At 44.8% G+C, this 27,143-nt stretch overlaps 1 protein-coding gene across 1 annotated transcript in view; it reads right to left on the reverse strand.

The window, feature by feature from the left end:
* Window positions 1–14,872: 14,872 nt before the first annotated feature.
* Window positions 14,873–27,143, reverse strand: part of HSD17B3 (hydroxysteroid 17-beta dehydrogenase 3) — a gene marked incomplete at both ends in the record, with an annotated part of 39,858 nt that continues 27,587 nt past the window's right edge. The window contains 5 exons of the mRNA XM_081151229.1: window positions 14,873–14,983; window positions 20,144–20,293; window positions 23,476–23,541; window positions 24,131–24,212; window positions 25,306–25,340. Of these exons, the coding sequence (XP_081007355.1) occupies window positions 14,873–14,983; window positions 20,144–20,293; window positions 23,476–23,541; window positions 24,131–24,212; window positions 25,306–25,340 (444 nt within the window). The remainder of the gene's footprint in view (window positions 14,984–20,143; window positions 20,294–23,475; window positions 23,542–24,130; window positions 24,213–25,305; window positions 25,341–27,143) is intronic.

Below are 27,143 nucleotides of genomic sequence, written 5' to 3' on the forward strand. Positions count from 1 at the left end.
TGTGGGTTTCCAAAATGCGGCCGACGAAATCCCAGGGCAGAACCAGGCCTTCCCCTGCGACGCGGGCCTGGCCCGTGGGGTCCGGGTCACCGGCCCTGGGCGGCGTCGCGGCCTCTGCAGGGAGCCTTCCTCCGCTGGGCTCGGGACGCCGGCCTTGGAGAGGCTGTGCCCGCTTCAAAGGGCCCTGTCCCTTCCCCTTCACGCACTCACAGTCCATTTCCCATCCCCAGGCTCCTGAAAGAGAAATCTAAGGAGCTCAGGTCACCTTTTAGAGCCTGGACACTGGGGTCCCTGAATGGACCAATCCCAGGTCCCAGGAAACAGTGTGATTTTGCTTTAAAATGCTTGTGCCTTTCTACATACACGGCCATGAGCCAAACAGGGGGGTGACTTGGGTTAAAGACCAAGGTGGAAGGTGGGGAGCGTGAAGGCCGCACCCCCTTCCTGGGTGCTGACGATGTAAGCTTTTTTCCTTTTCCTTGAGTGCCAGGAGCTATAAGGTGCCCTGAAGCAGAGAGCAGAGCTTCTGCCGGTGAAAGGTGGGGCTCAGCTGCACCTCGCCAAAGCTCTGTGGGCCTTTCGCACAGAGAGGGCGGCAGACGGCATCAGGGGGCAGCGTCAGCCTCGACGGCTGTGCGAGCAGGCCTGTCTTCCAGCGCCCCCTAGCGGAGCAGCGCCTCTGAGCACGTCGGCGGCGGGTTCCCAAACCTCCAGGACGGCGGTAGGACAGACCCCTGCTTCTCAGCCTCCCTGAACCACACCCGAACCCCCAGCTTCTTGCATTTCGTATGACCTCACCCAAATAAAAGATTCCGATTCACCAAGAGCTCCTTTTCCTAAATCTCATTCTTTCCATAACTTTTTTGCTCATAGCAAAATATGAGCAAGGTCTTCGGTGGCTGACCTTAATTTCCAGCTCCATGTTAAAGAAACACCTACAGCTGAGGCCTATGGCCACAAACTTGAGAGTGAGTTCTCCTTAAATTCGGTTGCGAGGCGCCTCACTTCACTCACTGCAGTCCCAGCCCTGTTTCTCTGCCTCCTTCAGGAGCACGAGTCTCCAGTAGACTTGCTCCCACTAGGGCCTCTCCTCTGTGGGCTTCTCACAGTTGTGATCCTACCTGTTTCTGTGGTGACTTGGCTGGCTGTCTCCCAAGTGGCCCATCAGCTCCAGGACAGCTTCACCAGAGAAGCTACTGCCTTTAGGTACACAATAAATACTTACTGATTAAGCGGGGAGAAAAACTCAGCGGGATGACAAAACCTCTGGAGTAGCGTCAGAGTCACCAGACTGGGGATCCCAGGAGGGCAGAGGATTCTAATGGCCCCCAAAAGAAGTTATTCAAAATGTCCTGGCCCAAGGAGAAAGACCTGGCAGCTTCTCAGACACATTCCTCCACCCAGCACATCTTTATCCAGCATGTGCTATGGGTACACAGAGTCCTATGTAGGTAATGAAGTTGGGGGGTTCCTGCCCTTAAGGCAAAAGAAGCCAAGTGCCTAAATGTCTATCTGCAGAGCAGGTGGTGAGAGGAGAGAGATGGCCTCTCATGAGCCAGGTACCGGTGACTTCACCTGCCCAAGTTATTTTACAAAAGCCCCAAGTGCCACATCCTCTTACATTCATTCTGGAGATAAGAAACTAAGCACTATATAAGAGATTAAATAATATTTAAAACTCACATGTGCCTAACTCTAAACCCTATATTCTTTCCCCAGCATCATGTAAAAGAGGTGCCATGTGAGAAGTAGGTTCTGAGAGATGAGAGAGAACTTGAGATAGGCCTTGATGTTAGGATCTCAACTGGCAGAGAGGCTACAGATGTTCTAGAAGGAGAAAACTGAAGGATCTTGGAGCAGCTCACAGCTCAGTTGTGTGTGATGTTTCACCAGGTCTCAGCCAGAGGCACTTCATTCCATACCCTCCCCACCCGCACCTGCCTCCACCCAGCTGCCTGGGGTCCCTGGAAGCACCGCCTTCATCTGGGGCTGCCCAAGAACAGTCTCAGACTGGTACAGGGCTTGTTGCTTCACAGTCACTGGGGAGTCAGTTAAAAACCCAGATCCTGCAAGAATGTGAAGCAGCTGGGACTCTCCCGCTGTTGGTGGGAATATAAAATGGTGTAACTGCTTTGGAAAACAGTTTGTCAGTTCCTTAAAAATATGTAAACATATACCTATCATATGACCCAGTCACTCTACTCCTAGGTAATTACCCAAGAGAAATGAAAATACATGTCCGTACAGCTTCATCTGTAATAGCCCCAAACGCCCATCAACAGGTGAATGCATAAATTGTGGTACAGCCACCCCACGGACTGCTACTCAGCAGTGAAAAGGAATGATCTATACACACACAACAACGTGGGTAAATTTCAGAATAATTATGTTGAGTGGAAGAAACCAGACCCGAAAGGAGTACATACATACTGAATGATTCCCGTTATATAAATTTCTCAAAAACAAAAATCAGTCTGTAATGACAGAAGTCAGATCACTGGTTTCCTGTGTTTGGGATGGGGCACAAGGAAGTTTGGGGGCCTCATTTGCTAGAGCTGCCATAACAAAATACCCCAGACTGGGTAGCCTAAACAATAGTTTAACAGGTAGCAATCAAAATTGTGATCATGAATGATTCTGGTGATAGTTTCAAGACGTATCATATTATGCACTTTTAATATGAACAAGCTTATTATATGTGAATGTCACCTCAATAAAGCTGTTTAAAGAAACAGTAACAACAAACATCAGATCCCTGGGCTGTACCCCTCAGAGACAGGCCAACTCCGGTGGTCAGGAATAGATCCTGCACAGCTCTATTTCTAACTTGTCCTACTGAGTCTAGTGCAGTCAGGTTTGACAACCAATGGTTTAGGTGGACCAGTGAAGACAGAGCAGCAGCCCAAAGTCCATACCCAGCACCATTCTCCACACCAAGGCATTTTCAGAAATGCCTTGTACAGTCAGCTGCCTGGAGCCCCAACAAGCAGCACAAAGCTGGGGAAACAACTGCAGAGGCAGTTTGGGAAAGTGAACCTTTCGAAACGACCATCTCCCCATATCCGAAGGCCCCCAGTAACACATACTTTAAGTAAAATGGTGCAGCTAGCCCCCTCTCCCATGCAGATGACTGTCCCTAAAACTCTCTTAAATAGGAATTCCCAGCCATAAAGCTCTTTCTCCCCTTTAGGAATCAATTCATGGCTTGTGGTCAGTGACTGACACTCCTACCACTGCTCACTACACGGTGATTCATGGCCGTAAGTATTCTGGGAAATAAAACATCCTGGTCTAGTCCATGTGGCCACCCCACCCATCAGCTTATCTTGCTGAACATGTACCTGTTGGCCACTAGGGGGAGTGGTGGCTGGATCTTAACTTCCCAACATGCATTATGTTATTTTTCTGGGGGTGGTCAGTAAAGCAGCTTCATATTCAAGACCATGTTGTAATGGTTCCTGCCTTGGTTCTAACACTTAGGGTAGAGCGTAAGCAGTCTGCTTAACTTCCCTGAGCCTCAGTTTTCTTATCTATAAGTTTCATATAATGAGATCTTTGAACTGGCTGCCCTAAAGTTCTGAGACTGTTAGTGTAGCAGCTCCCTCTCCCTTGGCTACTCCTGCTACCTTTACGCTATTGACATCTTCCATTGACATCTCTCGATAGGCATTAGTTTCTCTTAGTTTCGTTTACTCTGGGAGTAGGCTGGAGTTTAGGTTCAGGTCCTGCAAATCAGGCCCATTCTAAACACCACCTACTTGTCAGTCACTAGGCTTAGAGTAAATTTCACACATCCCATACCATGGGCTAAGGAACAGACTTTACTGAGTATCTTAATCTGCTTAGCTGCCATAACAAAATATCACAGACTGGGCAGCTTAAACAACAGAAACATATTTCTCATAGTTTGAGAGGCTAGAAGTCCAAGACCAAGGTGTCAGCAGGTTTTGTTACTTCTGAGGCCTCTCTTCTTGGCTTGCAGATGGCCACCTTCCCACTGTGTCCTCACATGGTCTTTCCTCTGTGTGAGCACCCCTGGTGTCTCTCTGTGTGTCCAAATTTCCTCTTCTTAGAAGGACACTAGTCAGATTGGATCAGGACTTACCCTAATGACCTCATTTTAATTTAGTTACTTTTTTAAAGATCTTCTTTCCAAATACAGCCACATTGTGATGTCCTGGGGGCTAAGGCTTCCACCTATGAAATGTGAGGAAACATAATTTATCCCATACTACTGGCAATACTGGATAGAGGATATCAGCATTATTCTCATAAGATGTTCCAGGGCCCGGGCTCTCTGCTAGAGACTTAATGTGAACTTGCATTCCAGAGGGAGCTCTCCAGATCCCACTGTCCTGTGTTATAAGGAAAGCACCAGGGAAACCAGGTCAGCAAAGAAATGTGCAAACCACTTGGACACAAGTCTGGATTTGGGTGCCAGCAGTTTAAGAGTTATCAGGGAAAGCCAACTGTCCAACACCTAGGGACCTACGGAAGTCATAGTCCTTCCAACTGGAGGAGGGGAAGAGCGAAAGAACCTGTGGGAGACTGAGCCCAGTGCAGTACATCATGCTGGGAGAGGTGAGGTCCCAGAGAGCTCAGTGTCCAAGCAAAGCAGAGCAGAGTTCCAGGGTCATTTTGAACAATTCTGTGACTTCTGCCAGATGGAAGAGGAGCGTGGAAGACCCTGGAGATCTTACACTTTCTTTTATTTCCCGTAATCCTACAGTCTTTGTGGGAAAGATTCACTGCTTAGCATTGCAAACATCTTCATTCGTCTTATAGAACAACATCCTCCAGACCTGACTGAAATAAAATAAATCAGAATGAAAAGAATAGGGTCCATTAAATGTAAAATAAATAAAACGGTCTAAGTCAGCAGTCCATGTCTTAGGTCACCATCCAACAAGCAGGGAAAAATCAGGCAAACAAAAAAGAGAAAAATGTCAATGATTTGATAGGTATGTATTAAGTTGCCTGTATCAACTAAGAATCATCTCCAAAAAAGTATGCTGGTCCAGGTAGTTTAAGAGACAAGTTCTTTAAAACCTTAGAGGAATTAGAAAATCTCTATGTTATGTAAATTGTTCTGTAGGATATAAACAAATGAAAACTTCTTGATGCCATGGCTGGTGGGAGGGTAAATTATCACATGTGCTCTGCAGTAGCCAGTGAGGAGGAGGGAAACTAGGGTGAGGTGTTGTAAAGTCACATGAAGAAGGTGTTCCAAGAAGAGTCAATAAGTGACCATCAAAATAAGAACCAAAAAGTGACCACTAGATTGGCAACATAAGGGTCCTTGCTGACCTTGACAAGCATAGTTTCAGTGGACAGGTGAGAACAGAGACTGATTGGAATGGGTTGAAGAGAGCATGTGAAGTGAGGAAGACAGTAATGAAAGAAAACTCTTTTAAGAGCTCCATGAAAGGGAACACAGAGAGGACGCAGAAGTTGGAGAATGACAAAGAAACAAGGAAGGATTTTTTTTTTTTAATGGCACATACTAGAGCTTGTTTGTGTGCTGATGAGAATGATCCAGGAGTGAGAAAGAAACTGGTGGCGAAAAAAGGAAAGGAGATAATTACATGCAAGATGAGATGGAAGTCAGAGGACCAGTGGCCTTGCATGAGAGCAAGGGCCTTTCGTCCATAGTAAAGGGAGGGAAGTAGAGTATGAACATTTGGTGGTATGCAATTATGATGTGTACAAAGCTTTTGCTGTGAGAACATTTACTGAAATATTGTTTCTAATAGCAAAAAGTAAGAATGCCCAATGGAAGCATTGGTTAAATATACCAGAATATCATGCAGCCATTAAAAGTGATGTTATACACCTACAGCTAACATTTTACTGAATGGTAAAGACCTAAGACAGGAATTAAGGCAAATATTTCTGCTCTCATCATTCCTATTCAGTGTAGTATTGGAGGTCTAAGCCATTGCAATAAGGCAAGAAAAGGAAATAAAAGACATACAGACTGTGAAAAAAAGAAAGAAATCTGTCCTTTTTTCTTAGATGACATAACTGCCTATGTAGAAAATCCCAAGGAATCTACAAAAAAAAAAAAATTTTTAGTGATTTTAGCAAAGCCACGAGATACAAGGTCAGCACACACAAATTAACTGTGTTTTTTATACTAGCAATGGACATTTGGAAATTGAAATTAAAAATGATACAATAATAATTTCTGGGAGGAAAAGAGAAAAGGAAAGGGAAAAGGTTAGGTATAAGTCTAACAAAACATGACAGTATCTATATGCTAAAAACTACAAAACTTTAATGAAGGAAATCAAAGATCTAAATAAATGGAGAGATGTATCAGCTTCAGGGCTTGTTAAGACTCATTATAGTAAAAAAAAAAAATGGCAATTCTAATATTTATATCTATATGGAAAAGCAAAGTAACTAAATCACTAAAATGGTGTTTTAAAAATATTACCTGACTTTAAAACTTTCTATAGCAACAGCAACAATAATGTGCTTTGACAGAGGTGTAGACACATAAATCTATGAAACAGAATTGAAGGTTCAGTAACAGACACACAAGGATGGCAAACTGATTTTTGATAAAGATACAGTAGCAACTCAATGGAAAAGGGGTTTTTTCCCCCAACAAATGGCATTTGAACAATTGGACATTCATAGGCAAAAACATGAAATTCAACCTAAATTTTATACATTATACAAAAACTAGCTAAAATTGGATCATAGGTCTACATATAAAACTTTCAGATGACAACAGGAAAATATGTTTGTGACCTATGATTAAGCAAAAAAAATTGTATATTTAGATATGACACCAAAGGCATGATCCATAAAAGAATATTTTGATCAACTGAGTTTCACCAAAATTAAAATGCTTGTTCAGTAAAAGACCCCATTAAAAGAATAAAAACCTCAAGGCACAGACTGGAAGGGAAATTGCAAATCACATCAGCAAAAATCAAAGTACTTGTATGCAGAAAACTCTCTAGCCTCGGCAATAAGAAAGCAAAATAGCCAATTAGAAAATTGAGAAAAGAATGGAACAGACACAAAATATATGGATGGCAAAAAAAGTTCATAAAAAAGATGTTCATTGTCATTTATTTGTAATGAACAGAAGTAACTCTAAACTAGGTAAAACAAACAAACAAAACTAATGCATTCTCTACAAATTCACTGGGACATTCTCTGTTGAAAGCCCTGAGTTGCCAAGTAAGAAGATTTCTATGCTGTGAGGAAGTCTAAGCCACATGAAGAGGCTTCAGTTGACAGTGCCAGCTAAGGTCGCAGCCAGTAGCTCACATCAATTGCCAGATGTGAAATAAAGGGACCTCCAGATGATTCCAGTCCTCAGCCATTGTCCCCTCCATCCATCAAGACTTCCCAGCTGAAGCTCCCTGCATGTTGAAGCAAATATAAGTCTTTTCCATGATACCCTGTTCAAATTCATAGCCTGCAGAATCCATGAGCATAATAAAATAGTTGCGTTAAGTTGCTAAATGTGGGAGTACTCATTACCCAGTAATAGGAACCAGAGCAAACTGGCATTCTTTGTTCTCTCTGCAAAGCAAACTGACTGCAAATCATGAGTGTGCTTACCAAGCATCTACTACCAAGTACAAAGTCCCTCCTCTCCGCTGTGTGCCCTTTCATTTCCTCCCACCCGTTGAGTTCTGTGCTTATGAAGAGACAGTGTGTTCTTAAACCAAAGATTATATAAACCAACATAATTTGGGTATGAAAAGAGTTATTATTATAATAAAAACTAAGGTGAATGCTTTGGAAAAAAGTCATTAAGGGCAAATCGATAAAAAAATCTTACAATAGAGTTAGATGTGGACAAGATGACTGTAAGAAATTGTTGGAGGGGTTTTGAAAATTCAGAAAGATTCGGCATTCAGATTGCTTTTAAATATCTTTAAGTTCTCATTTCTTTTTGAAGACATAAAAACTATGTTTTGTAGTTAGCTGATGGTGTGATTTATGTAAGAAAGACAAGTTGCAGTTCCAATCAGTGGACCCATACTTAAAGGAAAGCACTTAGCCCTACATCAAAAGATTGACAAAGGACTATACGTTTATATGTTTTAAGTTAAAAGAAAATGTTTAATACACCTACCCTTCAACCCAGTAAATTCACTCCTGGATATAAACCGAAGAGAAATGAAAACATATGTCCACAAAAATCCATAGGCGAAGATGTTCATAGCATCATTTGTCATGATAACCCAAACCAGAAAGCCAAATGCCCATCGAGAGGGGAATGAACAAATTGTGACGTATTCTTACATGAAATAATAGTCAACAGCAGAACGTAATGAACGCAACAGCATGGGTGAATCCCGCAGAGATGATACTGATGAAAGAAGCGAAACATGAAAGAACCCGTACTGTGCAATTTCATTTATATAAAATCCTAGCACAGGCAAAGCTGATCTATAGTGACAGAATTCAGGAAATGTTCAATATCTCGGTAGGGTTGTGGATCACACGCTGTCTCCATTCGTTGAAATTGTACAGTTCAGGTTGGTGTATTTTATTATTTTTTTATTTTTTATTTGTATTGGTTAATTTCAGGTTGGTGTATGTTAATGTATGTAAATTTCAACTACAGAAAATGGAGTTTAAAAACTTGAGTGGGGGTGGGGAGAAGATGAAGTTAAAGATAAGCCGGAATGGCCGATGTTGGTCATTGCTGAAGAGCAGGGTGAGGGAGCATTATTCTATTCTGATTGTTTCCTGTGTGTTTGGAATTTTCCAAAATAATCTCTTAAGTTGAAATGTTTACGGTGTGTGTTATGCCCTGTTATACCCAGATTTAACAACCTTTTGTTCTTGTCGTCGTTGTTGCTTAACCAACTTTTTTGATGAGCTGCCCAACGCCCTGCGCCAGTTGAGGCCTCTGCCACTCAGATTCTTTCGTGCTTTCTCTGGAGGGCCGGGTCACAGCTCTAGTGTGAGGTGGGCACACAGGAACTTTAGTTTTTTTGGGTTTTTGGTTGTTTTTTTTAAATATATCTTTATTGATTTCAGAGAGAGGAAAGGAGAGGAAGAGAGAGAGATAGAAACATCAATGATGAGCCTGGCTGGGCGTGGCTCAGCGGTTGAGCATCGACCTAGGATCCAGGCGATCGGGGTTCGATTCCCGGTCAGGGCACATGCCCGGGTTGCGGGCTCGATCAATGACTCTCTCATCATTGACGTTTCTATCTGTCTCTCTCCCTCTCCTTTCCTCTCTTTGAAATCAATAAAGATATATTTTTTAAAAAAAGAAGAAGAAGAAACATCAATGATGAGAGAGTCATTGATCGAGCCCACAACCCTGACATGTGCCCTGACCGGGAATCAAACCCGGATCGCCTGGATTCCAGGTCGACGCTCAGCCACTGAGCCATGTCCGGCGGGGCACACAGGAGCTTTTAAAACCACAGCCAGGCCTGGGGGCTGCTGCTCTCTGCCACACAGTCTAACACTTTAAAAATACATGCCTTGTTTTATAATCAGTTCATGTCTTGGAACCTCATTAAAATTTCAAGTGAAAGGTGATGTGATATAACAACAACAACAAAAGGAAAAAAACAAGAATTTTTGTCATCAGACAGAGCTAGGGTCAAATCCCATGGTCTGACATTTTTAATCCATGTAACTTATGGCAATTTAATGTCCCTGAGCTTCCATGTCTTTCTCTGCAAAAGGAGGGGAAACCGTGCGCAGACTGCTGCTGTCTCCCCATATCTGTTACCCTTCCCCCACAGTAACAGAAGTCTTGAGGTGCGCGCGTGGTGTGCAAGATGCCAGCCTTCTTTGCAACTCGGTGCGACTGCACAGCTAAGTCCTGCCCATGAGAAATAAAAGAATGTATCACGTGACAGCCCCTAGGAATCTTCCTTAAGATGAAACTGTCACACACTCTTTGCTCCTTTTTTGCCTTCTTCTTCTTCTTCTCGCTGCCTGGGTGTGGCTGTCATGGCTAGAGATCCGGTCAGCACCCTGGGCACCCTAGGAAAAGGGGCTGAGCTGGCAGGAACCTGGGTGCATTAAGCATCATTCAGCAGAGCTGCCATTCCTGCTCTGGACTGCCGATCTACAGACTTTTATGCAAAAAAGAAACCAATGTCTTCCTTTTTAAGTCACTGGAAATCTCTGTTACATAATTATAAGTTCACAAGCGACCTTAAACCTAACTAGTACAATACGTACATCACAGTGTGCTGTGATGAGTGAAAACGCACATGTCTATAGCACATAGTAGGTCTCAAAAATAGTAGTAAATAATTGTTATCAATACATCCTTAGTAATAGTTGGTTTTCTGTTACCCACTCTGGGTCCAGCAGTAGGAACACATAGTAGGTCTCAACAAATACTAGTGGGAGTGAATTGACTGTATCACACTCCAGTTCTCATTAATGGAAGACATACTGATCCAAAGGGGAATAATTAAAAAGTATAATGGTTGATCTTTTGAACAGGTGGGATTTAACATAATTCAAAACCAAGAATTGATGGGTGAAAACAGTGGCATATTGAGACAGAGGCCCAAGTTTCTCAACATCAGCACTATTGACTCTTGGGGCCAGATGATTCCATCTTAGGTGGAGGGAGGGGGCTGTGCGCATCCCTTGCCTCTGCTTACAAGAGACGCCAGTTGTACCCTCCTTCCCTGAGGGGTGATAACCAAAAATGTCTTCGAACATTACAAAATGTCCCTTCAGAAGCAAAACTCACACCCTAGGTTGAGAACCACTGCTGAAGATGGAGGTATAAATTTATACAACTTTTCCAGAAGCAACCTGGTAATAAGCATTAGAAACTCTAAAAAATGTTTATATATTTTTATCCAGAAATCTTACTTCGAGGAAAAAAATCAGAAATATAGAGATGCACGCACATCAATAAAAAATGACAACCTCCTTTAAAACTGGGCAAATGACCTAAGTATTTGTTTATTCAAAGAAGATAGAGAAATGTCCAATAAGCGCCTGAAAAGAGGCTCCACATCACTGGACGCCATCAAAATGGAAGTCACAATGAGATGTCACTTCACATCCAGTAGGATGGCAACGATCAAAAAGATAGATAAGAGCAAGTGTTGGTGAGAATGTGGAGAATTTGGAACCCTCGTGCATGCTGGGGGTGATGTAAAATTGGTGTAGCCACTGTGGGAAACAGCTTGGCAGTTCCTCAAAAGTTTAGACACAGAGTTACCATACAACCAAGCAATTCCACTCCTAGGTTTAGACCCAAGAGAGGTGAAAACATACGTGCACCCAAAACTTGTACACGAATGTTCATAGCAGGATTATTTATGATAGCCAAAAAATGGAAACAACCTAAATGTCCATCAGCTAATGAACTGATAATATGGCCTATCCATCCGATAGAATATTATTCAGCAATAAAAAAGAAGGAAGTGCTTACCCATGCTACAACATGGATGAACCTAGAAAACATTATGCTGAGTGAAAGAAGCCAATAACAAAAATCCACATATTATATGATTCCAGTTTTATTAAAGGTCCAGAATAGGCAAATCCATAGGCTAGTGGTTGCCTGGAGCTCAGGAAGGGAATGTAGAATGGAGACTAATTGTCAGTGGGTATGAGGTTCCTATGTGGGGATGTTTGCACAACTCTGAATATAATAAGAGTAATCGAAGTGCCCATTTTAAGTGGTTGAATTGTATAGGACATGAATTAATGAAACCATTATAAAAATACTGAAAACAACAACAAAATGATGAACATGCAAGGATGTAGGTTGTTATAAGATGTGTTATTTATAAGATTTTAAAAATCAGAAAATACCTAAATGCAAAGCAAAAGGTATGGTATGCTAAATTACATTCAGTCATATGAATAAGTATTAAGTAACCATCATAATCATCTTTTGAAAACATATTAACACAAGGATAACTCATGCTGGAATATTACAGGAAAAGATAAAATGTAAAATCTGCATTTAGACACACACACACCCTCTCTCACGCAGAAATTTATAGAAGAAAATCTGCAATCAATGAAGACTGGTTAATATTGGTTGGTGGGATAAATGGTGATATTTGTTTTCTTCTCTATTCTATAATTATTTTTTCTACTGCATATATGTGTATAATCAATAAAATTATTTTTTAAAGATTGAGAAAGTTTATTTCCAAACTTACTTGAAATGTAAAAACTGAGTAGAAAATTAAAGACGATGTAGTCAAACATTTTAATCTTACTGATGAAGTTACCAGATTGTCAACGATCTTGTCAGGGTATGTGAAACTCAAACAATTCCATCCCTCTTCTCTCCTTTTCTTTCTTTCTTGATGACCCACCTACACACACTCAAAGGTAGCTAAAAAAAAAAAAAAAAAAAAAATGAGGTTGCAGGCTTGATCCCTGGCCCCAGTTGGGGCACATGGGAAACAACTACTCGATGTGCCTCTCTCATAGCAATGTTTCCCTTCTCTCTCTCTCTCTCTCTCCCCCCCCCCTTCCACTATCTCTGTAAAGCAATGGAAACAATATCCTCAGGTGAGGATTTAAAAAATAAATGAGGGATGGACCTTGAGGGCATTATGATAAGACAAGTAAACCAGAACAAAGAAAGGCAATCACCATATGATCGCACCTATAGAAATCTAAAAACAGCAATACAAAGAACAGATTGGTTGTCACCAGAGGTTGGGGGGTGGGTGTGAGAGAGAAATGGGTGAAGGTGATCAAAAGGTACAATCATACACGTAAGTCCTGGAGATACAGTGCACAGCATGGTGACTATAGTTAATAACACTTTATTGTCTTTTGGGAAGTTGCTGAGAATAGATCTTAAAAGTTTTCATCACAGGAACAAAAAATTGTAACCATGTGTGATGATGGATGTTATCTAGACCTGTGGTGATTATGATGAAATATATACTTACATCCAATCCTTGTTATACACCTAAAACGAATATAATGTTATATGTCAGCTATATCTCAATTTTGAAAAAATAACTAAATTTTTTTTGAGGGATTTCTTTCCCCAAAATGTATTGTTCTAAAATTCCTGCTAGCTTAGATAGACTCAACAGTCTCTCTCCCAGACCATTAGAGGGCACTAGCAAGTCAAGCCAGGCTGAGCCCTAAGCACAGTGGATGAGCTACAGTGAGAATAACCATCTTCTTTTGGCATCAGCAGACAAAGCTGGTTAAAATCATGCTGACCCTTGGATGACTGTCTTCAGCTTTTTCTGGCAAGCGTTGGCTAAAAGAGTCTTTTTGAAGTGGGGCATTCTGGTTCCCATCCCACAAGAACAAGAAATGAATGACACACCAGGAAACGGCCCCGGCAACAGCTCCCAACTGTTTTCAGAGCAGCAGCCCATAATTCCCTTATTTCCCTGCTGCAAGTATTGTCGGAGGGACCCTCTGGCCTTTGGCATGCTGGGAGGCAGCACAGATGGAAGGCTGGAAAAATACAGAGTGAACGCTGCTATCAAACTGACCAGTTGCTGATGCTGTTCCTTGGGGTCCCACACCCTCCAAACAAAAAGAACAGAATCAGGCAAAAAGCAAGAGCCCAGTACTCCTCAGTGGAAACAAAAGCTCGGTGAAAGTTGGCAAGCCTGCCTGTTCTGAAATGATTCCCAGACAATGGTAAATTGGGAAAGTGGTCAGTGTTGAGTGGAGACATGTGGGCCTGGCTGCACAGCCCAGTTCCTCACCTCTCTTCACGACATGTGAAAGTAAAAAAGACAGAGTTCGGGGGAATAAGGTTCACCTATTTCCATGAAATCCAATTAAAGAACAGTATGCCAGACAGGTAAGACTCTACTGTAGTGCTTTAGTCTACATATGCTGGAAGATGACCCATGTTCAAATCCCAGCTCTGCCACTCACTGGTCAGCTGAACCTGTGCAAGTTACTCAGTTTTTCTGTGCCTCAGTTTCCTCATCTGGAAAATGAAGGTAATAGTAATAATAGTTCTTACTTTCTAAGTTGTTATGAGGATTTACATAGTCCCTGACACAGTATTAGTGCTCAACGAATGTAAGCTATTATCTAGTGCTAGTGGTGATGGGTATAAAAATCTTAAATTACAGAGCTTTTCTACCCTTATTTCACAAGCCAGCCCAATATCGTGGGGCCTTTATTTTGAGGAAATTCTCTCTTACTTTAAAGACCCTCAAAAAGCTTATAGACAGTCATTCAAATTAACCCAGGATTAATACATTGGGAAAACCCCTATATCACACAACTAAAAATTATTTTTAAAATCTGCCCCAGGCTGTATACACTAAAGTATGTTTCTTTTCTCACTTAAGCTGCTGGTTGTGGAAGTTATTCCCCAAAGGTAAATTTACTAGGGTTTGATGTGAAGGTTTAGAAATACAATGTCTACACTTTCGTAAGTTGCTCCCTCAATAGTTGAAATGCCAACTAATTCCCCATAATTGTATGCTAGGACAAACACTTATAGTAAAATTAATTAGTGTGGCTCATTATATTTTCCAAAAATGGTCACAACAATGTTACCTCTTACACAGGAGGCAAAGGAAGGTCAGATTATTCTTGCTGGTTAAGTAATTTTAATTCAAAATCATAAATATGCCAAAGTTACATATTTTGAGGTGGCCTGCCCTGAATTCCATCATTAGTCTTATAAAATAAGCTAAACTAAGTTCTGTTTGTATGAGTAAACTGGCTTTATCTGCTCTGGGAATTTTCAAGGCCAGTCTCCATTTGTCCTTGATTTTAACATGAGCTAAATGGCACAGAAGTTTTATTCTAGATACTATATCTGTGACATGGCCATCCAACTTCAGGTAGTGATGGGTGATGGTCTGTTCCTTGGTCCTCTGAAGCCAATGCAGAACTTGGTGAAGAAAATGATGCTGGATGGCCCATCAGCCCACCCAGATTATCTGCGGTTGGTATTCTGCTTGAGGTAGTTGGTGTAACGAGTCAGGAGTAATTTCTCGAACCTGCTGCTATAGATGACCCATGATGGAATCAGGCTCAGAAAGTTCACCTTAAATAGACAAAAATATGAGTGTCTGGGTGAAAAGAAGAGCAAGGAAGTTACAACTAAAATATCTCAGGTTATATTCATCATTTTAAAAAATATTTCTTCTGACTACTGAAGTTAAGTCCCCAAATCCTTTAGTACAGTCATGTGTCACTTAACGAGGCGGATTTGTTCTAAGAAACACATCATTAGATGATTTCTTCATTGTGCGAGTGTAAGTACGAGAGTGCACTTACACAAACCCAGATGGTATCGCCTACTACGCACCTAGGCTGCATGGGATAGCCTATTGCTCCTGGACAACAAACCTGTACAGCGTTGTACTGAATACTGTAGGCCATAATAACACAACAGTAAGTATTTGTCTATTTAAACATGAAAAAGTTCATTTAAAATATGGTTACAATATGGTATAAAAGGTAAAAAATGGTACATCTGTATAGGGTACTTACCATGAATGGAGCTCGCAAGACTAGAGTTGCTCTGGGTGAGTCAGTGAGTGAGTGGTGAGTGAATTAGAAGGCGCAGGACACCACTGGGCAACACTGTGGACTTTATAAACACTGCATACTTAAGATGTACTAAATCTATTTTTTAAATTTTCATTCTGCAATAATGAATTAAACTTAGCATGCTATAGCTTTTCTACTTTATAAACTTTTTAGTATTTTTAACTTTGAATTCCTTTGTAATAACACTTAGCTTAAAACACAAGCACATCTTATAACCGTACAAAAATCATTTTCTTCTTTTACATCCATATTCTATAAGCTTTGTCCTAATGTTGCATTTTTAATTCATTTTTTTCTGTTTTGTTTTTTACATTTTTTTGTTAAAAGCTAAGTCACGAATGCACACACCAGCCTAGGCCTGCGCAGGGTCAGGATCACCAATGCCAGCGTCTTCTGCTCCACACCTTGTCCCGCTGCAAGGTCTTCAGGGGCAGCAGCCGCACAGGGCCCCGTCCCCCACGAGAGCCACGTCTCCCTCTAACGCACCCCCGCAGGACCTGCCCGCGCCTCTTCTGGAGGGGTGCCGCTCTCTTTGGAAATACGTCCATAGTAGTTTGTTTCTTTTTTTTTGTTTTCATCGTAGATCTGCTTGTAAGCCGATAATGCAGCATGAACATTCCTCTCTGTAAATGAAAACCTTTAGGTGTTTTTAATTAATGAAAATCTTTTTAAGAAGCTTGTTGAAGTCTGCAAAACTTCTGCTGGACGACTCGCTGGGCATTTGTTCGAAGGTTCTTTTCTTGGGCAGCCTCCTTCGCCCGCGCGCCTTCTCCAGCTGCGCATCCCTGTCCCAGTGCCAGCTCCCCGGGCATCAGTTCCCCAGGAGTCACCCCAAGGAGCCTCTCTGTCGCTCTCCTTTACACCAGGTTAGAGCTGGTTGCGTCTCAACCACAACCTTGTTGATTTTTGCAGCCTCCACATCTTTGGCAAATCCTTTGACGTCATGGACAAACTTCTTTTTTTAAAAAAAAAAATATATATATATATCTTTATTGATTTCAGAGAGAGGAAGGGAGAGGGAGGGAGAGAGAGAAACATCAGTGATGAGAGAGTCATTGATCGGCCGCCTCCTGCACCCCCCCGACTGGGGATCAAGCCCTCAACCCAGGCATGTGCCCTGACCGGGAATCGAACCCCGATCGCTTGGATCCCAGGTCGACGCTCAACCGCTGAGCCACGCCCGGCCTGGCTGGACAAACTTCTTGAGTGTCTTCTTCCAGATGCTACTCATACCCTCCTTGAGGACATCACCGCGCGCCCAAGCAAGGTTCTTGATGCAGTCATGGATGCCATTTTTACAAAACTGCATCAGTGTCTTCATTATTTGCAGCAATAGCCTGGGCAAAGGTCCTCCTCAGGTAGGGGCTTTAAAAGCTGCAACAACTCCTTGGTCCACTGAGGTGTTTGGAGGGAGAAACACACTGATATTTGGATGAAGATCACCAATAAGAGGAGGGTGTCTGGGAACACTGTAAGTAATAAGCAAAGCCTTTAAATGCGTGTTATTCTCGGAACAGCTCTTCTCCATTTCGCTGGCCTAGCCACTGGGGAGGGCATCTTGGAAGAGGAGCTGGGTCCCCTAGGACTTCGTATTGCTCCTGCACACTGGCAGGGTGTGCTTATGGATATGTTTGAAGTCCCTGGGGTTCTCGCCCTTCCAGATCACACACTGTTTCCATTTGTAGCCCGCAACATTGCCCTCAAGCAAGCCCGTTGTTCTGTCCTTGAACAACTTACATCCTGGCGTTGACTTGGTCTCCTTACCAGTGAAAGTCCTCGGTACCTATTCCAAAACAAGGCCATTTCCTCCATGCTGAATATTCGCTCTGGCAGGTAATCTTCCTCCACAACCAGCTCATCTGGAGTTTCCAAAACTTCTTCAGCTTCCTTCACATCAGCACTCGCAGACCCGCCACTCACTTTCACATTATGGAAAGAATACCTATCCTTGAATTTCTTAAAACACCCCGAGCTGGCAATAAATTCAACATCATAGTCAGGCGCAGCCTTTCCTTTCAAGATCACAAACTTTTTGCTTCGGCCGTGATCATCATGGTCCTGAGAAGGAGGTGCTTCTGCGTCTGGTCTTCCATCCGGGGCGTTAGAAGCTTCTCCATGTCCGAGGCAGGCCCTTCTCACACTGTTGTTCCGGTGCCTTCAACAAAACAGGCCCTTGGACAGCCCCCATGCCTCTGTGTCTGCTCTTCATGGCGCAGCTGTGGTGGAGTGGGACATGCCTGCCTGCTGAGCAGTAACATCACTGATCTTCCACCTTCATGGGCTTTACTCCCTGATCATTTCATTTCCAGGTCAATTGCTCAACGCGGCCTCTTGCTGGCAACATTCACAGTGGGTTTTGTAAGCTTAGGGGCCATGTGAACAAAGCAACACAAGGTGAAATCAAGCTCAAGAGAAAACGATGCACTCAACAGACATGGCAAACACAAGACGCGTGGGCCGCCGCCGTTGCGCTGGGCAGGCCGTTGCAGCACACCGTCCCGCGGAGGAGCGCGCACGCAAGCAAAGGCGAAAACAGCGCAGGAAATACACGGGCCAGGAACAGTCATTTATTATCACATCAAGTAATACACACTATAGATAATTGTATGTGTCATACTTAGTAGTATTATTAAAAAATTTTAGTGTTGACATTATTTCCCGTCTCCTCCTTTGCCCCCCTTTGCCCCCCTCCACCCATCTCCACCACCCTGTCCCTTGGCCGTCACCAAACTGTTGTCCACGTCCATGGGGTCTGCCTATTCGTTCTTTAGCTAATCCCTTCTCCTTCTTTATCAGCCACACACACTCCGGACATAGGTCAGTCTGTTCCATGTGTCCCTGCTTCCTATTCCATTTTGTTCATCAGTTTATTTTGTTCATTAGATTCCACGTATTAGTGAGATCATATAGTATTTGCCTTTCTCTGACTGGTTTATTTTGCTTTGCATAATACTCTCCAGGTCCATCCATACTGTCCCAAAGGGTACTAGATCCTTCTTCTTTACAGCTGCATAGTATTCCATGGTGTGAATGCCCCACAGCTTTTTATCCACTCATCTACTGGTGGGCACTTGGGCTGTTTCCAGATCTTAGCTATTGTAAACTGTGCTGCTATGAACATAGGGGAGCATATATTCTTTCTGATTAGTGTTTCGGGATTCTTGGGACATATTCCCAGAAGTGGGATCGCTGGGAATACGTGACTGGCAGCACAGCAGGTGTGTTTCCACCAGCATCGCACAGACACATGAGTAACACGTTGCTCCAACACTAGGATGGCTATGCCTCAGTAGGCGATGGGAATTTTAATATTTGTTCCATTGTCATCTATGGGACCACCATCATATATGCGGTCTGCTGTTGACAGGGCCATACTTATATGAAAAATGACTGTAGTTGCTACAATTTAAAGGTTTGCTGACACTTCCTCAGCAAACAAGTCTTTCTCAGAAACCAAAACAGTCCCTCACTGGATCAGCCCTGAGGAAATTCTAAATTAAGAGAATTAAGAGACCTGTGACCATGGTAAAGCAGCTGTACCCCCCCCCCCCCGTGAGCACTTTCTCTTCTCTTCCTGCTGCTCCCTCTCCCGGTGTCTTCATGTTCTTCCCACCATGGGTCTGTTAGAATGAGATGGCAGGGAAATGGCAGATCTGTCTAAAATCCTTTGGTGAGGGTGGAAACAGAACTACACTACAACTATGTTTGTTTTCACTATCAGCGTGTAATAGTCACGTTTCCCTTGGTTTCGCGTTTGTATTTGTTTCTGAAAGCAGTCCGGAATGGTGGGCAGTCCTGGAGCCCTATGCTCTGATCCTTCCTTCCACACTGCTGGAGGAGCCCTATGCTCTGATCCTTCCTTCCACACTGCTGGAGGAGCCCTATGCTCTGATCCTTCCGTCCACACTGCTGGAGGAGCCCTATGCTCTGATCCTTCCGTCCACACTGCTGGAGGAGCCCTATGCTCTGATCCTTCCGTCCACACTGCTGGAGGAGCCCTATGCTCTGATCCTTCCGTCCACACTGCTGGAGGAGCCCTATGCTCTGGTCCTTCCGTCCACACTGCTGGAGGAGCCGTATGCTCTGATCCTTCCGTCCACACTGCTGGAGGAGCCCTATGCTCTGATCCTTCCGTCCACACTGCTGGAGGAGCCCTATGCTCTGATCCTTCCGTCCACACTGCTGGAGTCCGTGCTGTGCAGCAACCAGCTTGCACCGCTCACAGGGCCAGCTGTGCACACTCCCGAATCCACGGGCAGGACAACACACTGCAAGCTAAAAATCAGACACGGTGGGGAGGAGGGGGATTTAAATAATGGAAATTCGGCACATACTATAAATCAAGGTGTTTTGTTTTACTTTTCTCCTGGAGAGCCAGAGTTAATATTTACTAACACAGAGGGTCAGAGATGACAGCGGCCCCACAGAGAAGCAGCCTCCCTATGTCTTGGTCGCTCTTACTAGGAGCTCTGGGAGCCGCCTTACTTTCTAAGGGCAGAAGTGAGGCAGCCAGGAGTGAGATTGCCCGGCTTGCTGCTATCCATGGGCTGAGCGCCCAGGCCTCCAGCAGCAAGGAAGGGCTGGCTCAGCCTGTGAGGGACGCCTGCACGCCTGTCCTCGCTTGCTGTAAGAAAGGAGAGTTCTCAATTACCATGATTTCATGGGCGAGGCAGCCGCAGGTTTCATCTCCAATCGTGACATAGTTTAGTGATTCTTTAACAAACTCATCGGCAGTCTTGGTTATCAGGCTGGTGCTGAGATAATTTGTCATCGAGGTTGAAACAGCGTATGGGGTCAGCACCTACAAAGGGAAACAAAGCAGTAACACAGGAGCAATAGGCCCAACCCTGAGAAATGGACCCCCACTTCACCATCCCGCCATTTCCCAACTCTGTTATTCCTGTAAAAAGTCTCAGGACCCGAATGACAAGGGGGCATTGAGAAGGCATAGGAGGGGCACAGAGCTTGGAACTGGGCTTCTAGTTTCCCTTTGCCACTAATGCAAGATGAGGCCCCAGCAACACACCCAGGTGGCTCAGGTGCACACAGGGCGCTGAGGACATGAGCATCTCTCAGAATATGGTTGCCAGGCTTTGAAAATAATAGTGCAGGACACTCAGATTGAATCCAGAAAAACAACAAAATTCAGTATAATTATGTCCCAAGTATTCCATGGGACATACTTACATTTAAATTTTTATTTGTTATTTATCTGAAATTCAAATTTAATTGGATGTGCTGTATTTTATCTGGCAATCCTATCTCAGGAGTTCATTTCTAACATATCCAGCCAACCCTGGAGCAATTTAAAGCCCTCTGGGTTCCCACCTTCCCACCGCAGTTAGGAGCCAGGAGGGGCACATGCCTCGCAATAGCTCCCGTGTGGTAAGAGAAACAGCCAACCACACAGTGCACCCTCTGAATCTGGCCCCGGTTTCCACCAGTGGTCTCACCACCTGGGGCCCGGCAGGAGGTTTCCCTGGCGGGGGGGGGGTCTGACTACTCCCAGACACAGAGGCCTTGGCATCTTTAGAGAGAAAAAAAAGACCCGCGCTTGTTTTCTTGGTTTTACTTTTCTTCACACCACGTTTGCAATTTTTGTCACATCACATTGTCTTCACCTCGCACTTGAAATGACATTGTTCATAATGTCATTGGACCTAATTATGAATCAGTCAGTCCACCTGAATGGGCTCCCACGGACATGAACGCTGTCATTAATTTGCACAAGGCTTTCTTCCCAAGGTCTCAAAGTGTTACTCTTAGAGAGATGCAGGAGCATGTATTCCCAACCGGTTTCCAGACAGGGAACTAATCGGTATTTTCATTCCTACAGTGAGATTTGGTTGACAAAACACCTTATTGCAGAACACAGGGGCTCAGTAAACAGTGGTGAAACTTGCATACTTGTCTGTTCATTAGACCTTTATAATAACCTAGAGAAGTGAGCAGGTATTGTCCACCCCTTTTCACAGATGGGGAAACTGAGGCTCGTGGAGTTTCAGCAGGTTTCCCAGGACCACTCAGATGGTAAGTGGCAGAGCTGGGATTTGAAAATCAAACTCAAGTCTCTAGTACATGCTTCCCTGTGCATTTAACACATCTTCATTGAGCACCAATTACATAAGCGTTTGGAGAGGCCAGTGGGTTTTGAAAGGTCGCAGCGTCTTTTCACTTTCTCATACTTGCTAGGAGACCAGCTCCAAGGCTCCTGGATCAAGGAGGGGGCCCCCTTTCCTACCCCCTCCTCCCACCCCTGCTGTTCCACGGAGCCCACCAACTTGACAGCCACAGCATCTCTCGCCACAGCTCTCAAGGCCAAGATGATGCTGAGGCTGTCACATGGCTAGTAAACGAGTAGCTCTGGTAACCATCAGTGTTGTCCAGCAGGTATCTCTAGTTCTTTCCTCCTCCGGACATGTGACAGAATTGCACTTCCTGGGCCCCTTCGTTGGGTGGGACCAGGTCTGACCGATGGGTATGAGCAAAAGTGACATGAGCCTTTTCTGAGCCAAAGCTCTTAGTTATCAAAGCAAGATCCTCTAGAACTCCCAGCACTTTTTCCCTGGTGTGTCAGCTGACAATGCCCACGATGCAGTGGCTCCACCCGCCTGGGTCCTGCCTCCCTACGCTGAGCTAATGCCCTCCGGCAGCTCCCAGTGCATGGGCATCATGAGTGAGAAATAAATCTTTGTGGTTTTAAGTCAGTGGAATTTAAGGGTTATTTTTTACTGCAGCAAACAGCCTATATGGGGTAGCACTTTGGCAAAAGGAGTCTGTCTTCAGCTGGGAGCTGGAAGATGGATAGGAAGGAAGAATATCTGATAGATGAGACTAGTTCAGCAGTGCTGTGGTCTAGTGGCATGGCCTGGCTGTCACAGTCACTCATTGTGGCCAGGAAGTCCATGTTATTTGCAAAGTTCTCGATATGAACTCATACCTGCATTTTTTTAAAAATTTTTTAAATATATTTTTATTGATTTCAGAGAGAGGAAGGGAGAGGGAGAGAGAGAGATACAAACATCAATGATGAGAGTCATTGATCGGCTGCCTCCTGCACATCCCCTGCTGGGGATCAAGCATGTGCCCTGACCAGGAATTGAACCGCAATCTCCTGGATCCTAGGTCAATGCTCAACCTCTGAACCATGCCAGCCAGACCATACCTGCCTTTTGAATAAGTTTTACCCTATAGCTGGTTAATTGATAAGAACAGCCACCTGATTTAATTGAAAATCAGTATGCACACCAATAGTTTTAAAGATATCACTGTGAGAGAGCCTTTTTCATTTCCAATTGTATGGCATACAACTTCCTCCCAAACAGCAAAAAAGCCTCTGTCAATACACTTTTCATTCCAGGTCCTAGAAACTGTTACCTGACTATGTGTTGCTGAGCCAACCACATGCACATCTCTGACACCTTGAGATGTCATATTGCTCAGCCTACAGTCAGCAGTGACACCCCAGTTTGCTTACAGTTAGGATTAGGTCACATCCAGGTGGTCGGCCATTGGTGGCACAAGGGGAATCAGAGCACCTCCTCCCCGACTGCTCATGTGCCAGGGTGTGAGGGTCTCTGTGCCCATCACAGATGAACGGCCACAAGGGAAGCGCTCCCATCCTTTCCAACACTGGCCAAGAGCCCTCTCCAACACCCTCCCACATAAGCCTGTCCCCTGCCTACATCAGAGAGGAAAGGACGGTCAACAAGACCCTGATGTCAAGAGGCTCGACAGCGTTTCTGGGCACTCGCTCACCCTGCCCCATTCCTGCTCCAGCCCAGGGCATGCTTGGGTGAGGGCGGCGGCAGGCTGAACCACCATGGCACGGTTGCCACCACACTGGTCTCAGGAACTCCCAACGTCATCCAGACCACCTTCCTCCTGGCTGCACCTGCACCACCAGCCCTGCGGAGGCAGTGGCCCCGGCTCAACGGGGATCTGGGGCTCCTGTTCCCACGGACTCAGAACTGTCAGCCTCACCTGGATAATGATTCCTTTCGCTTTATATTCCGCTTGCAGTGCCTTGGAAAACGTGCACGTGAAAGCCTAGAGCAAGAAGGAAGAAACCCCTCAGGACCAGAGCTTGCTATATCCACCAGAACCAACTCACTCCGGTTTCAAAGGGCTCGATTTATCTTAAAATGTAGCCGTGTGTCTTGATGGGAGATAGGACTACATTTCTTAGTCTGAGAAAAGCTCCCTCAATCAATGGGAACATACATTTGGGGATAAATACTTACCTTGGACCACTGCACATTAATGACCCAACCCTGGGGGGGCTGTCATTAGTGTAGAGCAGCCCTCCTCCCAGAGTTTGATTTTAAGACTAGGTCACTAAGACACCTGGCTAGGCCTCCAGGGCAGGAAGGAAACAATAGTGTTACTTGCCAGCTGGGAGGCAGAGCAGGGCTCCCAGGCAAGGAGGTGAGTTAGAGCTAGAGGCCCAGGGGCTGGCCTGCCAGGCTGCAGGCCTTCATCAGCCCGGGGGCAGCACCTTTTTCTAATTTGCACCCAAACACCTGCTGACTAGCTCCGCCCTGTGCATGGAAGTGCGCCTCCTGGCAAATCTGTCCATAGACTGGCCCGATGGTCGAAAGGAAAATGCCAACTGGGGGAAGTACACGCTGTTACCCACCTTGGAAGCCGAATACATGGAGTATAGAGGCCAGGGAAAGAGTGCCACCCCAGAAGAAATGTTCAAGATGAGCCCTTTTCTCCTAAAAGGCAAAGAATAAAGCAAAGTTTCGGTTGCTTTGGATTGCACCTTGAAGAGGAAGGAAACAAAGGGGGTTGTGTGAATGCTGGGCAAGCCCTGTCCTCTCTAGGCTTCCAGGCACACTAAGTACTCCGCTCCCAGGCTGGGGACAGGGCCTCCCTTCAGGGACTGCCTTACCACGCAGTGATGTCACTCGGCAGTGGGTGCCCTTCAGGGCTTGTGACCGGAAACGGGCTATGTTGCAGCAAAAGTTCTCCCACCAAAATGCAGAAAACCAACTGAGTTCAGACAAGATTCGGGGAGAGATCGTTTCTCCCAAGTGTGGCCACAGGAGCTCAGGTCCCTTCTGACCCATAAAGACAACCCACGCAACCAGACAGATGCCATAAGCCTTGGGTGGAATTGGGCATTCCATCATCCGCTCACACAGGGCCCACACAAGTCTCTGGGGGTCCTTAATTATCCTCTGAAGTGTAATCTCTTTAATCCATCCCAATGAGATGGGTTCGATTCAGAAAAACCAAGAAGCCGCGCATTGGAGTGCAAGGGCAAGCCCCTGCTTCCTCCGGGAAAGAGGAAACTATCGACCATTTGCTTTTAACAAATACCACCTGGAAACCAGCTCCCAGTGGGTGTGGTAATAGGGTGATAAACACATGGAATAAATGGAGGCACTATGGGGTGGTGATTTTTACCACTAAATTGGACTATTCATTCTGACAAGAGCTGAAATTCATAATAATAAAGAGATGGTCTTGGTCTCAGGCCAACTTCTGAAGTTTCTTTTAGGCTCAACATAAGTTAATTTTTTTTAATACAATGTGCGCTGAATCTGGTGTTTTCTTCCTCCCTCCAGTATACATTACATTTGACCTTCAAATATGCTTATCCTTTGCAAAGCTGGCTGGACCAGAATGTTATTTTTTCCCCCCTCTAATCTCCATGTCCTTTCATGATAGTTTTATCATCTGTTAAAGTAGCAGCGGGATGAACCCTGCCTACCCCCCACACACCCCCACCCCTGCCTCCAAGTCAGCTGCCTGCCAGCCCAGGGAGACCATGCTGCTCCACGCTGTTTCAAAGAAAGGCCTTACCTTGATTCCATGTGCTTCAGAATTAGCTGGGTCATCTAGAAGAGAAGGCCAGAGTTAAGGCTTGACGAAGGAACTAAATAGCAATGGGCAGTGCGACTTGGGGCAGTGGGTGTGGGAGGAAGCTGGAGAGCTGCGTAATCTTCTCAGGTGGCCTTGAACATCTGCTCTGGCAACACTAGAGTCTGGCTGGGACCCACAAGAGGCAACCTAGACAAACGGCAAACTGCTCAGAGGCCTCTGCTTTCTCCTTCATAAACCTAAAGTCTTCCTGCAAAATGAGGGTAGTGGAAAATTATGGAAATTGGCTCCTGGCTGTGGGATCAGCACTGAGGCTCCCCGGATACTCTTTCCCCCAGGAGACGGGCAAAAGTAGGCTGCTCATCAGAAACCTCGGCCATGAGTTAGGATTGGGGGGCCGCCAGGAGACCACACAAGTGTCCATAGGCACCTCAAGACAAGGGATGGGATGGCGAAGGGCGTCCGTCAGTTCAGCAGCAGCCACACCGGCAACCTGCAGGCGGTCTGTGAACAGCTCCCTGGACAAAACATGTCTGTCTATCTGTCAGAATTACAACTGTGTTGAGAAGCCCCTTCCCCCTCCCAACCTTCTGCCCCCAAAGAGGTCTTCTCTGAAACTTCTGGAGCTTAACCATCCTGTTAAAAGAGCTTTTCAGCCCTGGCCTGTGTGGCTCTGCTGTTAGAGCGTCGGCCTGCACACCAAATGTCGCGCGTTCAATTCCCTGTCTGGGCCCGTGTGCGAGGCAACCAGTCCATGTCTCTCTCTCACATGATGTTTCTTTCTCTCCCCACCCCACGCCCCTGGCCTCCCTTCCATTCTCTCTAGAAATCAATGGAAAAAATATCCTCTGGTGAGAATTAACAAAAAAATTGAAAATAAATAAAAATTTTTAAAAGAGCTTTCAAATCATAATTATATGGCATGCAGTTTAAGAGTTAAGGAGGAGACGACCATGTGAATGAAAATGTTCTTGAACGTGCATTTGAGGGACTCAGGCCCTGTCTGGGGAACAGGTTCAAGACAGAGAGGAACCGAACGGATAGGGAAAGGCAGAGAAATAAAAAAGACGGGACCAGAAGACTAGTTCTGCCTATTTCTCTGAATTGTCTGGAAGCCCTGCAGGAGCTCCCCAGTGGGCTGTGTCCCTGCCATGCCCCCTTTTCACAGGCCTGGCCCTTAAGCCCATCTGCGGGAACCTCTGGAGAATGTTTTCACTGCTCTGGGTCAGCGGCAGGGGTGGGAGTGGTGGGGGTGCTCCCTAGAACCCATTGAAACTGCCTCCTGAAACCGTGGATTTGAAGGGTGTGTCATCACCCTTCCTTGGCATTTCCAGCTTCATTGAGGGTGTCACTGGAGGCAGCCAGGGTGTCCTCAAAGTCTCCCAAATGAATTCACTAACCTCATTGGGCGAGTAATCCCAGTTAGAGAGATAACATCACACTTTGTGAGTCTGTCACAAAGCTCCCAATATTGAGTCTCTGATCTCACTTTTCCTTTGCCCTCAAACTCATCTCCTATCTCTGCCCTTGATAGAGGCCTCTACTATTTCCAGGTGGCTCCTTTGGAATAATTAAGTGATTCTTGAGGTGCCTCCCACCAGCGTGGACAACTGGGGAGGGCTTCCAAGCTAAACTGCAATGTGTTTTCTCTGTTATTTAGGGAAGTTAGTGTCTAACAACATATAAAATAATTTCTTAGCAAATCAAAGCATTTCTCTGCTAAAAGAGTCAAGGGTTATCAAATACATTTGGGAAGCCATGTGATCAAATGGACCAAGATTGAGAGATCCACAAGTAAAATAAAGTGAGAGATTTTAGTG

This window comes from Miniopterus schreibersii, assembly GCF_964146895.1.
Source record: "Miniopterus schreibersii genome assembly, chromosome: 11".
Classification (NCBI taxonomy): Eukaryota; Metazoa; Chordata; class Mammalia; order Chiroptera; family Miniopteridae; genus Miniopterus; species Miniopterus schreibersii.